At 46.2% G+C, this 16610-nt stretch overlaps 2 protein-coding genes across 2 annotated transcripts in view; both read left to right on the top strand.

Moving 5' to 3' along the window:
- ACSM1 (acyl-CoA synthetase medium chain family member 1) overlaps nt 1–899 on the top strand; it is a 41823-nt gene extending 40924 nt beyond the window's left edge. Inside the window, 1 exon segment of the mRNA XM_036080824.2 lies at nt 576–899. Coding sequence (XP_035936717.2) covers nt 576–764 — 189 coding nt within the window. The 3' untranslated portion in view covers nt 765–899.
- LOC118548226 (uncharacterized) lies at nt 638–16332 on the top strand. The gene is made up of 7 exons (XM_078074036.1): nt 638–738; nt 1733–1801; nt 3878–3965; nt 7069–7200; nt 13856–13919; nt 14089–14227; nt 16218–16332. Exons 2-7 carry the CDS (start codon nt 1740–1742, stop codon nt 16330–16332), a joined length of 600 nt encoding a protein of 199 aa, XP_077930162.1. The 5' UTR covers nt 638–738; nt 1733–1739.
- Nucleotides 16333–16610: the final 278 nt, after the last annotated feature.

Raw genomic sequence — 16610 nt, 5'->3', positions numbered from 1 at the left:
ACAGTAAATTGCCGGAGGTTGGACTGAAGAAAAGGGCAGAGCTGAACTCAAAGCCAGTGTATCTGAAAACAGAGTTCGTCCTTCACATGTAAGGCTCTGCTGCCTCCTAGAGAGTAGACTGGAGGCTGCATGCCAGTTAGGATGGGCTGATGTTACTGTGAGGAACTAGGAGCCCCTCGTCTTAGTGGCTCCTACTAGGGAAGTATCTTTCTTGCTCCTGCCACATGTCCGCATGGTCTTCCTGGGACCAGGATAAAGGAGCACCCACCATAGGTAACTGCCAGGTGCTAGAAGAGATGGCCAGAGTGGATGCCAGACCCAGTTGTCCCAAGTGTTCTGTTCGAGGTGGCACGCCTCACTCCCACTCACATCTCACTGGTCAGAGCACGTCACAGGGCTGCATCCAACTTCCCGGGTCAGGGGACACCCTGACATGCCTTGGTGGAGCCTATTGGGGCCACCACATGGTGCCAGCCCGTCTGGGGGACTGTGCAGGGGCAGAGGAGGAGCCTGGGGCATTGGTAAGAAATGACAGCAGGACTAAGTTGGGATGGGTTTGCTTTATCCTTGACCAGGTGGAATTTGTCTCAGAGCTGCCCAAAACCGTCACGGGCAAGATTAAAAGAAGTGACCTTCGGAACAAGGAGTTTGGTCAGATGGAATCAGCAAAAGCCTCAGAAACCACTGTGTCTTCTTCGCCACATCCCTGGCTGCCTCAGTTTCCTCACTATGGGGAGGGTGAGGAGGGGAGTGTTGGACATTGATTTTAAGAGCATCAGGAATGCTCACATTCCAGCATTTTTGTTCTTTTAAATTACTATCCGTTACTCTCCTGCTTCCAAGTCCCCGAGTGAGCGCCCAGTATGTGGCTGGGGTAATGAACTGACATCAGCATCCAAGGGGACTTGTGTTGTGCTTTTATTCTGTGAATGAACCAGTGCTAAATGCTGTCCCTCCATGATTCTCCCCAAGCCCCATTGGAGAGGACTCTGGGGCCAGATTCTCCCCCCTGGTTCCAGGGGCCCTGGGTGACTCCTTTTGTCTGTTCAACAAGCACAACACAGAGGTCTGAGGAGGGACCCTTCCTTGGGCCCAGGTGTCCACCTCTGCCTGGCTTGCCCATGCCCTGCTGGAGGGTGAGGTCAGGGCCAGAGCTAGTGAGGTGGCTGGGGAAGGGGGAAGGCGCCGAGGGCAGCCCAGCCTGGTGATTCCACTTGCCTGCCAGACCATTCCTCTCCGTTCCATCCAGCATCCCATGGACCTGCTGCCTCTGTATGCTGCTGCTTCCAGGTCCCAGCCTGCACCAGCTTAGGTGTGGGAGGGATCTGCCCTGTGGGGACCCAGGAATCCTGCAAGACTCCTCCAGCCCTTTCCGGGGTGCCCGATCCCCCATTCCTTCCATGGAGCCCAGGAGCTCCGTTCCCCAGCCCTCCGTAGGGTCCCCCAATCACTCACCCTTCCCCAGGGCCCAGGAATCCCTCAGCCTCCCCAGGGGCCCGGAGCTCTCCCCGCACTTTAGGAGGTCCTCCTGCCATCTGGAGACCGAGAGATGATGTGTGCAAAGGGCAGGGCTTAGCACAGGCCTGAAACAGGAGGGACCTGTGCTTGTCACCAGTGTCGCCTTTAACAGCTGTGAGAGGTGAGGCACCGCATCTGGGAAGGCACTTGCCCCATGGAGATGATGCTGCTCATGTCGATAGGTGCTCAGCACGTGGCTTCCTCTTGTCCTCAGCACAGTTATGGACACAGGCTTGGACGCCCCCAGCTCACTGAAGGAAACCAGCCCAGGGTCACACAGCTGGTAAGCAGCACAGCTGGATGTCACACTCTAGGCTCCCGGCCCTGTTTCCAGGGGCCACGAAGGGCTTCGTAGACGGGAGGCTGACGCTGGCTTTGGGGACACTTCCTCACCTCCACGAGTGATCTCACCTATTCGAGGCCCCCAAACTCTGTTCACTGCTTCTTCTTTCCCTGCTCCCTGTTCCACTTATAATCAGGGTGACCCCGGCCATCCTTCCTGGAATTCCCTAGTCCCCCTTAGAGGCTGGGCCTCTCTCCCGTTCACTTTTGGGCTAGTCTGACTCCACCCCTTCTGTAGCTGGTCTCTCCTTCTATAACCAGGACCGCGCAACTCTGGGGCTCTGGAGGCGGGCAGCAGCATGTAAACAGAATTTCATACAAATGTTTTGCTCTCCTTGTTTTGTTTTTGTTTGCTTGTTTTTTATGGTTTCTTTATATTTATGTTCAAGATACTGCGTTCCTATTTTAGCAGTGCTAAAATGGTTCCTGTTGACAAGAAATTGACACAATAAGTGGTGGTTTGTAGAGCATTGATTTTCAGCTGCCTTGGGCCTGAATGAGTTGGGGAAACATTGTGTTAGTCCTAGAGAGAAACAGTTTAGGAAGTTCGGCTCAGGACAGGGCTCAAGAGAGATGATCACAGGGGGTTTGTCTAGTCACCTGGGTCCCTGGCCCTGCCCACCTGCTTGGCTCTCCCCGCCCAGCACACCTGGAGCTGCCAGCTCTCTGGGTGTTGTCTTGGATTCCCCAGGAGAGAAGCTGGTGAATGTTTTCTCTTAAAATACTCTCATTCCTGGAGGTCCCAAGAGATCCCATGAGAGTCAGCTTGGATTGTTTCCCCTGTGAGGTTCATAACGTAAAGCCCAAGCTAGTGTGTAGCAGGGTCACATAGGTAAGTGACAGATCTACCGCTGTTTGAGGTGTTAAAATGTCTCCGTCAACTAGGGATGATTTTGAGGCCATACAGTCTTCTCATACTAATATCCCAGGATATACCAGCCCAGAAGACATACTTGATTACAATTTTCTCATGCTTATTTCATTCGGTTCCAAGGTAGCTTTTTCTTTGGGATTTCTTTACTCCTATTTTATTTATAGAGGTACTTCTCCATTTCTAAACATATGGGAAATTCTAGTGAGCTTTTTAGCCATGATTTCTAGCACATTATATTACCACAACATGCTCTGTGTGATTTCATGCCTCTGAAACATACTGAAATGTCCCTTATGGCCAAAATAGATCGGGTGCATTTTTGTAAGTGTATCCTATATGCCCAAAGTTAATGTGTCCTCCACAGTGGTATATGGATGTGGACAGACATACGGAGATAGCTGTGGGATTCAGATGGTTTGCTATCAAGGTCTACATGTTATGGATGTTCTGTGTGCTTTGAGTCACTGAGAGAGGGTTGAAACCTCCCACTCTGCTTGTGTATTTGCTTGTTGTTGCAGTTCTGTCCTCCTTTGCTTTATATGTTGTTCAGCCAATGGCTCTAGGATGGGAGTTCTGGAAGGAAGGAGATAGCGCCCAGAAGAGGGGAACAGGGACCCGGGTTGGGAGGGAGCAGAAACAAGAAGGATGGCCAAAGTTCCAGAGAGGACCTGTTATTGGGATGGCACGTGGTGGGGCGCCAGTTGGGAAGGGGCTCTTTAAGTATGAGGTCACGCGGGGTGTCCATTATGATCTAGCAGGGGCAAAGGCAGATGACTGGCTGAGAGAGAGTATAAAGCCTCTGGGTTGCTAAGGAACGGTTCAACCAGGGCAAGGCTTGGAGAAAAGTGTATCGTCCTCCAATCCCTTCACCTGCTACTGTTTCCTGCTGACCTAGTGATTTCCTAACCTGCTGACCTACTACCCTTTCTGAACCTCCCCTCAAGTACTTACTCTGACCCTGACACCGTCGCTGACCCCTTCTTCTCCTGACAAACGCCTTCCCCAATCCCACCCTTTATTTCTACCCTGCTCCCAACCCTCCTTAAAACCCTGTCCCCTTCCCACCCCTGCCCACCCCTCCCTACCCCACCCACCCCTACCTCCACTCCACCCCCCATCTCCACCTCCTCCCTGACGCCCCAGCACCCCTTGGAAGGACCAAGACATGAAGGTGCAGAGGCTGTTGTTCCTGGTGCTCTTGCTCCGCTGTCCCGGTTCCCCAAACCCAAATGTGAGTAAACATGGCACTTCACTGGTATCTTCACAGGTGTGGGGGGGAAGGGCAGAGGGGGAGGGAGAGAGAGAATCCCAAGCCAGCTGTGCAGTGAGTCCAGAGCCTGAAGAGGGGCTCAGCCTCAGGACCATGAAATCATGACTTGATCCAAACCAAGACGTCGTCACTTAACTGACTGAGCCACCCGGTGACTCAAAGCTGCTAGTGGTGTCTTCGTTCCTCCTGGGTTCTTTCACATGGTGGTGAAATAATAGTTTTTTCATGGGGTCCTTGGTGGGAACTTGAGAAGAACTGCAGTTCTTCCTGAAGACCGAGGACCGCAGGGCAGGTTTCTCGGTCAGCCTGAAGGGGCTGGGGCCACAGCCGTCCACATCAAGTTCTGGGTCCTGTCTGTGTGCTTGGTCCAAAAAGAGCAGCTCTGGCAGGATGGAAACCTGAAAATACTAGGCTTATGGTGTCAAGAAGGAAGGATTTGAGAAGATATGAAAAGCCATTGAGCTCTTTGTCTTCAATAGGGGGCTTGTATGATATGTACATTAGATCTCATTCAACTTGTCTTTGAAAATGTCAGGAATGCTAATGTCTAGGAGCTACGGGTATTAGACTAGCTCCTGGAAGCCCAGTGAAGATCCTGCTGCAAGCCTTGTATGTTTAGGGTCCATCTTCTACATACTTTGATTTCATATCAGCACATTGTTCATATTTGTGAAGTTTGGCAGCCCTGGGAACAGTGGTATCTTAAGCATTGGTGTTGGGACTCAAGTGTTAAACAGTGAAGTGTCCTTTGTGCTCTGTGCTTCCTGGTTGGTTGACTTGTAACAACTTCTGAGTCAGCCCTTTCCTTCTGGGCTCGGAGGCTGTCCCCAGGGACTCTGTGTCCCACCAGGTCCATGGGAGCCCTGAGAAGCCTAGCAGAGACTAAGTGACCGCATCTTGCTGGGACGTCTGTCCCAGGAAAATCTGATGGATTGATGTCATCAGGAAGCGAATGAGTTGTTATCCATTCTTTGGCCCAGTATGTACAGAGTGTTGATTTCCCCAAAGTCAAAAGCTCCTGAATGTCCTTAGGATTGTCCCAATATAAAGAAATACCTGGTTCCTAGTGTGATATTTCACTCCTTAAAAAATAAAACCCTTACCGTCAGGAGAGAGAGACAGACAGGGAACACCCTAGAAATAAGCAGACTTCTTTAGATCGGCCTACACCAGATTCTTAGAGAGGGCTCTGCAAAGTGGGAGTAGTCAGGAAGGACCCTAGTGTTGAGGCAGACTCATCCCACATGAATACCTCCAGTCAAAAGAGACTCGATTCTGTTTCTTTTGAGTCTTCAAAGGAGGGAATTTCTTGGTAGTCTTTATTGGAAATAGTCCCCTCTACCGAGGCTGCATCTCATAGATCACTTGGACTTTCTCACCCTCCCTCATCTCTGAGCTCTTGCATAAACTACCTGGTCTTGCATTTCCCTCCTCCACCTGCTCATGGCCATTGTCTGTTAGAAGCCAGTGTTATTGGCCCCATTGGATGTCATCTAGTTAAGAATCAGCTACTGGTCAGCATCCCGACAGCTGCCAGATGTACCACGTGGCCACAACTGGGGGTGTTTTCCATTTGTGACAAGATGGCCTCTGTCTTTTGTGCATTTGATCCCCATGATCAACCATTGTGCAGATAGCTAATGTTCTCTTTCAGACAGCGGCTGTTCAAAGACCGTGTATGTTTCCCACCAGCACACATGTTTGTGACCTCAGCTGTGAGGGCTGAAGATGAAAATGTTATAGATTTCAGGGGTACTTTCTAGAGAGTTGTGTTTGCACGCAATTCAAGCTTGGTGTGAATGAGTATGAATTGCATTGTGAGCGTCTCGTCTCCTAAAATACTTGGAAGTCCAGTTTTTGTAAAATGAGATGTGTTCTTTTTTTTGGTGTCCATATCCAGGAATTTTGTATTCTTTTAGAAATGAAATTTCATGGTCACCTGGGTGGCTCAGTCAGTTGAGCTTCTGCCTTAGCCTTGGGTCATGATCCCAGGGTCCTGGGATTGAGCCCTGCTTGGGCTCCCTGCTCAGCCGGCAGTCTTCTTTTCTGTCCCCCTCTACCCCTTCCCCTGCTCATGCTCTCTCTCTCTTTCACATCAATAAATAAAATCTTTTAAAAAATTAAATTTTAGAGTTGGTCTTGACTGATTTAGTTACAATACTGAGAAATAGGAACATGAATGCCTTTCACTGGCTTTTGGAGATAGGTGTTCAAGTAATTTAAAATGTCACAGATATCATCAAAAGAAACAAGATCACCTGATCATGAAAATCTTCATGTACCCCTGAAATCTGACATTTTGGGCTGTGATTCTGAAGCAAAGTGGGCATTGAAAGAAAACATCACTGTTTTCAGAAACTAAGCAATAATTGTACTTTATTTTTGTTGAAATACTCATCCCATATTATTCTAATAGAAGCCTCCTGTCTCTCTCTCACTCATGTCCTTATCGATAAACATCTGTCCATAGAACATTCTCATTTATATCTCTAGTACATTTTTTATTCTTGCTTTCTCTCATTCTTCCATAAATTTGGGGCATATTTTTGGAAAGGTTCCAGAGGAGTTTATCCAGGTCCTTCATGGATGTACAATAGAAGTCAGTGACTTCTTACCTACTGTAAGTTTACATTTACTTCTCTTGTCTATTTTATGTGGGCTTATAAATTCTTAAGTTCTGTTAGCTATAGAAAATTTATTTGCAATGTGTTTGTAGGCAAAATCAAATCTCTTCAGATTTGCCTATTAGATTTTTCCTACAGCTTCAGTGTTCTATAATGTATATATGATCACAACACCTTTTTCAAGAATAGAGTTTGTTGATATTTACATAGGTAAACACAGTGAAACCCATCAGCACAGTAAGATAGTAAACACACTCATCACTCCCAAAAGTTTGCCCCTGCTCCTTTGGAATTCCTCTGTGCTCCTTCTCCTCCGTGGGGAGGCACTTGAGAGCTGTGCTTACCTGGGGGAGGCTGGTTGAGGGTTTGTAAAGTTGATGGTTTGGGACAGAGACATTGTAAATCTTTGAGATTCCTCATTGTCTCACGTGTTATTTCAGCTTGTCCATGTTGTGCCTGGCCGTTTCCCTCTTGGCCCTGATGGGGTTGGAGTTCTATGGAAACTTCCCATTATCACTGCCCCCTTGGGAGTTTGTGTCCTTCTCATTTATATCTGGAGAACCATCCTCGCTGTAAGTATACTAAAGTAGCTTATATATACTGTTCTTCATACATAAGCAGAAAATTTTATAGTCATTGGACCTTTTGTATCCATTCAGTAATAGAAATATCCCTCTAATACATCAATTTTGATGATCACCTAGATTGAAATAGATTTAAATTTGTGTTGCAGTGCCTTCTGTGATCCATATGTTCTTTTTTTTTTTTAAAGTTCAAGCATAATTGGCCAACAGTGTAGTATTCGTTTCAGGTGTACAACATGATTCAGCAAGTCTATACATTTCTCAGTGCTCATCACAATAAGTGTACTCTTAATCCCCTTCACCTCTTTCCTCCATCCCTCCACCCACCTGCCCTCCAACCCATGTGTTCTTTAGAAGTGTGTTGTTTCATCTCCATTTTTGGGTCATTCTCTAGCTATCTTTCGGTGCTTGATGTCTAGTTTGAGTCGTCTGTGGTCTGAGAACATACTTCCTGTGATTTCTTTTCCTTTGGTTGTTCAGATGTATCTTATGGCCCCGAATATGGCCTCTCTTAGTGAATGTTCCATGGGAACTTGAGAAGAATGTCTTTCCTTGGGTTGTTGAATGGATTATTCTGCAGATGTTAATGGATCCAGCTGATCGGTGATGCTTTTCAGTTCACCTGTGTTCTCATGGAATTTCTGTATCTGTTGGATCTGTCAATGACTGATAGAGGATTCTGAATTCCCCAGCTATAATAGGGATTCGTCTGTTTCCATCAGCAATTCTTTCAGTTTCTGCCTGATGTACTTGGACACTCTGTTGTTAATGCATGCACATGAGAAATTATTATGTCTTTTGGAGAATTGACACCTTTACCGTTGACGTCATTCCCATCATTATCCCCGACGGTTTTCCTTCCTCTGTAGTGTGTTTTGCAGGATCATTTCACTGGCCACAGGTTTCTAGTTGGATGTTTCTTTGAACACTTTAAACATTTCATCCTTCTTGATGGCAAGGTTTCTGAAGTGTGATGTAGTCCTTATCCTTATTCCTCTTGGGTAAGGGTTACTGCTCTCCTTCCCCCTTCCACCACCCACACCCAAGCCCTGCTCCAGATTTCCAGAATTGTTTCTTTGTCTTTAAGGACCTGTGACTGAACATTCTGGGTTAGGCATCGTTGGTGTTAGTTGTTTGTGTGTTTCTTTTGGTATTTATCCTGCTTTCCTTGTCTTGAGCTTCCTGGATCTGCGATTTGGTGGCTATATTAATTTAGGAAAATCCTCAGTCATTATTGCTCCAACTGTCTCTCTGTCCATTCTCCTGCTGTTTTCCTATTATGTGTGTGTTACACGATTTGTAATTGTCCCACTGGTCTTGGATTTTCTGTGCTGTCTTTTTAATTTTTGTCTTTGTTTTTCTTTTTGGAAGTTTCTGCCGGAAATTCTTTAGGCACAATGATTCTTTCCTCTGGTATGTTGAGTCTCTTAATGAAGCCATCAAAGGCATTCTTGATTTCTGTTATGGTGTTGTCCAGCATCCCGGTAAAATCTTAGAGTTTCATATCTCTGCTTACATTCATCATCTCTTCTTCCTACTGCCCCCTTTTTGCTTAGATCCAAGATCAGGTATGGAAGGGACTTGAAATTCCCAGCCTGCCGATGCCATCGTCTCTGCCTTAGATGCCTCAGGTAGTGTGATTCTAGTGCTTGCTGGCGTGGTTTTTACCTCTAGTATGCCTTGTGAGGTTGTGTTGAAAGCTAGATCTCCTGTTCTGGTAAAGGAACTGAGGTAAATAGGACGTTAGGGTGAGGTTGTCTACTCATCTGTGTGGGGTTAGACTGAGTTTACTCCCAGGTGAGACAGGGAGGAGATTGCATTGGAGTTGAGACTTTCCCCCTCACCTCTATTGCAGTCTTTGGGAAAGGCCCAGTTAGGCTCTGGGGACATAGTTTCACTTGAAGGCAGACCTTTCTAAGAAGAACAGAAAACTTCTGAGGTTATTTCTAAATGGAACCTCCCCCCTCTCCCTGTCAATGGAGAAACCTTCCCTTCAAAAGGAAAACAAGTATGTGCTACGGTGAGCGCTGTGAATTGTGCAAGACTGTTGAATCACAGATCTGTAGCTCTGAAACAAATAATGCAATATATGTTAAGAAAAAAAGAAGAAGAAGATAGCAGGAGGGGAAGAATGAAGGGGGGGTAGTCGGAGGGGGAGATGAACCATGAGAGACGATGGACTCTGAAAAACAAACTGAGGGTTCTAGAGGGGAGAGGGGTGGGAGGATGGGTTAGCCAGGTGGTGGGTATTAAAGAGGGCACGTTCTGCATGGAGCACTGGGTGTTATGCACAATGAATCATGGGTCACTACATCAAAAACGAATGATGTCATGTATGGTGATTAACATAACAATAAAAAATTTTTAAAAAAAGGAAAACAAAACTTTGACGTCTTTGCTGTGCTCATCTGTCTCTTCACTTCCCCTTCCTGTGGGGCTGGGTGACAAGGGCCAGAGCAACTCAGAGATTCCTAAGCAACATGTGAAGTTACAGGAATCACCATGGTTTTCTGTTTGCCCTCCACTGATGGACTTTCCCCTAACAACTGGCTTGTTGATAGCGTGGTGAGATTCCAATATCCTGGCAAGATTTGGGGGCTGGCCTCAGCCTCTCCTCATCCTGTAAAACTTTTGAATGGGGAAATATGTTAATGGTGTCAAAATGGGGTCTTGCCTAGAGTTTCCTAAGCTATAATTTATCACGGTGACTCGATCTGGATAGCCTGGTTCCCCTCTTTTGAAACATCCGCTGTCATTTCTCTTGTTGCTTATGCTTCATCTCTCGCCACGTGCCACTCTTTTTCTCATTCGATGGCTTTTCTTTCTTTTTGATGACCCTCTGTAGCAATCTGGGAAACTTCATAGCACCTGATGTGCCATAACTGTGTGTGAATTCAGCAAACAGCCAACCCTTAGTAATAGTTCAGAGAAGCTTTCTGGACAAGGAAAACGGCATAATTTTGTCAGCACTTTGCTCACCTGCCAGCCTCCCTTCCTACATTCCTTCCTCCCTTCCTTCCATTTTCTTTCTTTCAGGATCTTAGAATAATCCGTTTCTGAACTCAGTGTGGATATTGGGTTGCATTAAAGTTACGGAAATGATGAATTCATGAATGTGTTTTAAAATGTCTGCATGGTCCGCTGTCAAAATTGAACAGGTTGAACGTTCATTTCACAGAATGTGACTAGATTTTGGGGTCAAAACTAAGTTATATACCTTTGTGCTCTTTATCAGAAATGGATTGTGAACTATGGTGACTTAATCAGGAAATTCCAATTTTGTCTTCTTTTTTCATCCTGTGAAGTCATTCTGCTAAACAAAATGATTATTGTAATTTTATTGGATGACTGTTTCCGTATTGACCTGAACTAGAGATTTTGACTAGTAATATGTTTTGACATCAAACTTCATTTTGTTTCTTCCTCTCTTAGATAAAGCCTCGACAATATCAAGGTAAGTTTTTTGGCTTTAGTTTTCATTGTCGTAAATTCTCGGTACTGGTGTTTGATGTGGGTATAATAGGACTAGGGATAAATATGGTGACTCCTGATGTCTAATTGACTTGTTAACTCCTGAAAATCGTTCTCTTTCCCATGTGGAGTCTAAGTGACAATGTGGAGGGTGTTGCCATCTCTTAGGAGACCAGGAGGAGGTATACCTCATGGGAGTAGGGAGAATAGGAAGAGTCATTTTGCAGAGACATGTTTAGGAGGCATGCGATGATAGGAGCCTGAGGTCTGGAGTGAGTACTTTGCCATGACCTGGCTCTTGGTGAAATGTCGAGATGAGAAAACACTCTTTGAGTCTAACAAGCAGGCTACACTTAGAGAAGGAGCCACATGTTGCCAGACAGAGCGTGTGTCACAAGAGAGGTTTAAAGCATGGTTTTGAGTCTGAAGTGGAGGGAGCCTTTCCTGCCAGGGGAGAATGAGTGGAAAGGAACGGGTGCCAGTGGGGGTGATGTACTGTGTCGGGCCTCATGGATTGTGGTGATTCCGCGGTGCTGTCTGTTGACGGCCAGGGTGGCTGCCTGGCACATAGCAAACCCTCGAATGCTGGTGTTCGTCCCTGTGAGTGCAGCAGTGGGCGTGGTGAGAAGAGAGATCTCAGGGCACGAGAGCGCTCACATTGGGCCAATAGAAGAGAAGTTTGCACTTTGAGGTAAGATGAGAGAATTATTATTTTTTAGAAGATTCTGTTTATTCACTTGACAGAGAGGGCACAAGCAGACCGAGTGGCTGGCAGAGGGAGGGGGAGAAGCATGCACCCCACTGAGCCCAGACCCAGATGTGGGATCCCAGGACCCAGGGTGGAATCAAGACCCGATGTGGGATCATGACCCAAGCTGAAGGCAGACACTTAAGCGACTGAGCCACGCAAGTACCCCGAGATGAGAGAATTAAGTGCCAGTTAGAGGAGTCTGTGTTCTCGACCTTCGATGTGTTATCCATCTGTGATAGGGCGCTTCATGAGTGTTGTTTTCCTGTCAGGGTAGAGGGTAACCTTCTCATGTTGGGATGAGAAAAGCTTGTGTTCCAGGGAGTGTGAGTTATCCAGGCCCTCCAGAGACTGTAACGTGGAGTTTGTACCCGAGTGTGTTTGATTCCAAAGATCTTGTCCTCCAGAGCCCCTGCCTAGGGTTCATGACAGGCAATCTGTGAGCAGCAGAAAGTCACTGAAGGCCTTGGAGGTGTCACTCAATTGCCACTTTGAGCTTTCCTTGTGTGGAATTCCAAGGAGGATCTGGAAACGGACATGGCGCTGAGCAGGAGCAAAGGATGGTTTTGTTCATTTTGGGTTGTTTGCAGGGACTTATTTTTGTACCTTAATCATTGGAGGAGAGAAATGTTAGTTGACAGGATGCTAGGTTACGTATCTGGGGATGACATCAGCATTTGCAGTGATTGCATTTTCCAAGATTGGTGCTTCCGGATGGGAGTAAACTTAGAAGACATTTGAGGGCGTTTCTCTATTTTTGAAAAAAATTTCAGTAGGAATCTCCCCGAAATAGGTTGTCTTAGGTTTCCAATGCTGCTAAAACTTGCTTCCTTAGGGCACAATGGGAATGCTAACAAGTTAGTTACACCCAAGTGTCAGAGAATGTGTCTCTGGTGCTCATACACTGGGATTATTCAATGTCACTGGTTTTGCTAGTTATCTTTGAGATGCTTTTTTCTCCTTTTAGTAACCTTACAACAAATAAAGGAGAAGATCCATCGACATAGAACAGAAAACAGGGAGCTTGCTCAGGAAATATCCCTTTGGGAGCTGAAGGTATCAGTGCCTTTTCAAATACTTTTTGTGATTTCATTTTGGTTACTTCCACCTCTTGTAGTTCATCCTATTGACCTATTTCATGTGATCCAGAAATGGTCCTGATTCAAGAGAAGTTTCACAAATGTAGAGCACTGCCTCTCTATTTTGAAAGGAGTCACACATGAGTAGATAGGTTTGTGTAACACGATGCTATTTTGGAATTCTGTTTCCTTCTTCATATGTTTTATAGATCCAGGAAGGCAAGAAACATCTTGCAGAAACCAAGAGTGAACATAAGTTTCTCTCTGAGGAAGTGCTTCAATGGAAGGTAAGAATCCCTTCTTTGCCTGAATTGTGTCCTACCAACAGAAATCAAAGTAATGAATTATCATCATTATCATGATTATTATTATTATTTTAAACATTGATTGATTGATTGATTTGAGAGAGAGAGAAAGAGTGAGTGGTAGGGGACAGAAGGAGAGAGAGAATCCCAAGCTGACTCCATGCTGAGTGTGTAGCCTGATGCAGGGGGTCAATCCCATAACCCTGAGATCAGGCCTTGAGCCAAAACGAAAGCAGGAGTCAGACACTCCACCGACTGTGCCACCCGGATGCCACCCAGGTGCCCCAAGGAATGGATTATTATTACTCATTCAAAATGTTTTGTTGAAGGAGAACATCAAAAAGGTTGAGGAAGTTCATGAAAATTTAAATGGCACCCTTCGTCGGGCACGGGCTCACTTGCAAATTGAGAGAGAGAAGAAGGTCAAGAATCAGGATGTGGTAAGAGCTGGCTGTTGAGTTTTAGCTTAATGTGGCTCCGGCAGGCTTTTGGTTCACTGGGTGAGGTGAGTGCAGCATCCTCGCTTGCTGTTTAGCACAGTAGAGAGTGGGCATCTGGGAACTGAAACTCCTACGGAGCAGTGAGCTAGGATTTCACTTAGAACCACCATGATGAGGTTTGCTCTTATAAGGACTAGGAAGTATGGTTGATTTCACAGCGAGGTAATGATCTCATCATTCAGCCCTGCCCTCCAAGATATGTAGCAAATCCCCACAAGATACTTGAGCGATGAAGGGCGATGGCTGGCCCAACTGTACAGTCCCTTCCTCTCTTAATGCCAAACGGAGCATTTTCAATGTGAATAGGGGAAGATGTGTATATATGTATGTATGTGGATATATATATGAATGAAAGCCACTAAGAAAGTCATTTGTGAGTTCTTTGACTTGAACTCTTTTCCACTTTGCTTACTTTCTCCTTCTTCTGTTATGCCTTAAGGGCTTTCTTTGTTGCACTGCATGATCCTGTCCTGTTAGGCGCCCTCACGTTGTTGTGTGATCATGATTTCCTGAATGTCTTTTCTCATATCTGTCTTAAAGGCCCAGGATGCATCCGAGGATGGAGAGCAGAGAGCCTTTAGGGCCAAAAAACGAGAACTGCAGGGTATGTTATTTTGGGGGAAGAAATCCCCATATGGCGGCAATGAGTTTGCATTGGGAAGGGAAAGAATGCCTTCCTGCCTTCAAGGTCTTGCCCTTCTCCTTTCCCTATCAAACCGAAGTTCTCAGGTCATGTGCACATACACACACAAAAGAAAACTCATCCTTTCCAGAATGTCAACAATTGTTGGAAGACCATTGCAATGCCCTGCGTTCTTTGAAAACGACTCAAGAAGCCGAACTGAAAATGCTGAGGAGGAAAGTGGATATCGTGGTGGATTTCTCTAAACAAAGACGAGTGGCTGCCGAAGAGTAAGCTATTCTTGTGTGAATTGCCACAGATACTATTGTATGAATTTCTGTGACGGCCAGTCTAGATGATTGTATTTCTTTTAGAATTGGCTCTAGAGTATTTTTGCCAAATGCATTCTGTAGGATTGTGCCTGCCCTTCCTGCCTTGATGTGTGTGACCTGCATTTCCCTTTGTGTTCTAACTGCTTGTCACGCTTGTTGTGTGACTCCTTGGAGTAGAAGAGGGAAGGTACCATCATTAAAAACTTTGATACCTGGATCCCCTCTGGGTCTGTCTGCATTGTCCTTTTGGTTTCCGTGTCATCCCATGTTCTTATTAGCCCTGAATTCAGTCACTTTTGGTTCAGTACGAGACTTGGGTCAATAATGTGGATAGAAAAATGGAATTGTCCTGCTGCAGAGACACTGGGAGTTTCTTTGTGGAAAGTGGGTTGGGGCTCCAGCAGTCCCGGATCCCTTCATCCAGTGTACGACTGACATCACTCACTGTAGCCCAGTCCCTAAGAAGGCCAGGGTATTTCCCATCCAGCTGATTTTTTTAGGTGGAACTCTCCTGGGTCCCAGCCAAAGCCTGCGGGTTCACTAGGGCTCACCTTTGCTGGCTGGCCCTGAACTTGACTCGTTTCCTTCTAAGCCCATGCCCATAAAGTTGTTCAGCTTCTTTCCGGTTCACTTGCCTGTTCCAGAATGTATTGATGTGTCCTGGGGAGATTGGCTCCCACTGCCAGGCTGGCCTTCTCCTAGGCTTCCTTCTTCTCCATCTGGTTCTCGTGTTTCTTCATGTACTCTTTAGAAATTGGGTGCATTCACTCACGAGTTTGCTCTTTTGTCCAGTATTTCCTTGATTTTCTCAGGAGGAGATCAGGACCTTCGAGTCCCTCATTCACGTTGAAAAGCAAAACTGTTCCCTGTCTTCCCTGGAGACTCAGCTTTGTGTCATTCCTTCCCACAGCGGGGGTGGGGGCTGCTCTGTGTCATTGGCATCTTGGTTCTGTTCATTGGAAATTTCTTTTGGGGGTGGGTACAGTGTCCTGACCACCTTTCTGTCTTCTACACCTTACAACTGAGCCACTCCATTACAGCCGCTCCAGAAAGCATTTGCTGAAGGATTGCCTGAGAGACCAGAAGCAAATGCATGTGTCTTTCTCTGTCTGGAGCTTTTGACTCCGTTTCTAAGAGTCCTTTTGCATGTGATCTTGAGTAAATCAGGTGTCCTGTTGAAACCCTTTCAATCAACACCATGAACAAAAGAGTCTGAGGGCAACACAGCAAACCAGCCTTTCTAAGCATCGCACGTTGCTGCCTTCACTATCAGTGAACTCAGTCTTGTTCAAGTCGGTTGACTCCATGCAGTTGATAGTTTTGCATCTGAAATCTGTTGCGTGGAGAGAACACACTGACTATGTGACAGTTCACAGCCTTTTACACTTGAGGACATATTGCCGGCACTAAGATTGGCCTCTTCAAAGGAGGAGGCAGGGGTTGTAGTTGTAGACCCAGAGATGTCTGGGAGTGAGTTGCCATGCTGATGAAGCCATATTCTGGAAGGCTTCCTTTCGGGTTCATCGTGTCAGGCACAGCCTTGGTCTGAGGATCAGGGCTCCCCGTGGAGGTGTACGACTAACCATGGTCCCCCGCCTCATCCTATAGTTGGTCAGGCTTGGTTTTTCACTTTGAACTGAAAGGAGCCTTCACCGTGTCCGAGAAAAGACCAACTCTGAGAGGACACAAACTGCAATGTTACTTGAGGACTTGATAATGAAGTAGAGAAGTGTAAAGACAGCTCGGATTGCAAGGGACTTGGCAGCATCCGGAGTTTGATTTTTCTTGAACCCTAAATGGGACCTTCAGTTCATTTCCCTCCTTGTGTTGTCAGTCTGTGCATTTATGAGGGACACTGGAATCTAGGCCATCCAGTGTGCTGGGAGGAATGATGGTAGAACTTCTGGACCTTGGCTACTGGACCATGTCTATACCTTTCCTGTCTTAGGAAGGTCGCAAAGACCCGCCGTGACCTGGAGGCAACAGAGAGTCAGCTGTCAGCTGCCGTGGAAAATCTGAAAGGAATCAAAGAAGAAACAAGTACAAGTGAGTTCAGACACTAAATATTAGTGGCTCCTGACATCCCTGTTCACTTCGTATTTTTCACTTTTCTTCATTGTTTAGACTCAATTCCCATGTAATAGAAACAAAAATTCAGAGGCATATCCAGAGAGAATTAACAGACACGAAAAGTGAAGCTCTAGAAAGAACAAAACCATTTCATTACTAAACATGTCCTGATCCCCAGCGCTGGCCTGATTCTGTGGAAACTTCTTCCACGCCATCGTCCCTGGGGGTGGTGTCAGTTGTCCTAATCTTGAGGAAAGCAGTTTATCGTAGC

Source organism: Halichoerus grypus, chromosome 6 (genome assembly GCF_964656455.1).
Source record: "Halichoerus grypus chromosome 6, mHalGry1.hap1.1, whole genome shotgun sequence".
NCBI classification, from domain to species: Eukaryota; Metazoa; Chordata; class Mammalia; order Carnivora; family Phocidae; genus Halichoerus; species Halichoerus grypus.
Note: the sequence above shows the minus strand (reverse complement) of the source record. Positions and strands in the feature narration are given on the sequence as shown.

Coding starts and splice junctions, on each gene's coding strand:
- LOC118548226 (XM_078074036.1), top strand. CDS start 1,740: ATGGACACAGGCTTGGACGCCCCCAGCTCACTGAAGGAAACCAGCCCA. Junction 7,201..13,855: donor TCTGGAGAACCATCCTCGCT/GTAAGTATACTA, acceptor TCTGTCTTAAAG/GCCCAGGATGCATCCGAGGA. Junction 13,920..14,088: donor CAAAAAACGAGAACTGCAGG/GTATGTTATTTT, acceptor CATCCTTTCCAG/AATGTCAACAATTGTTGGAA.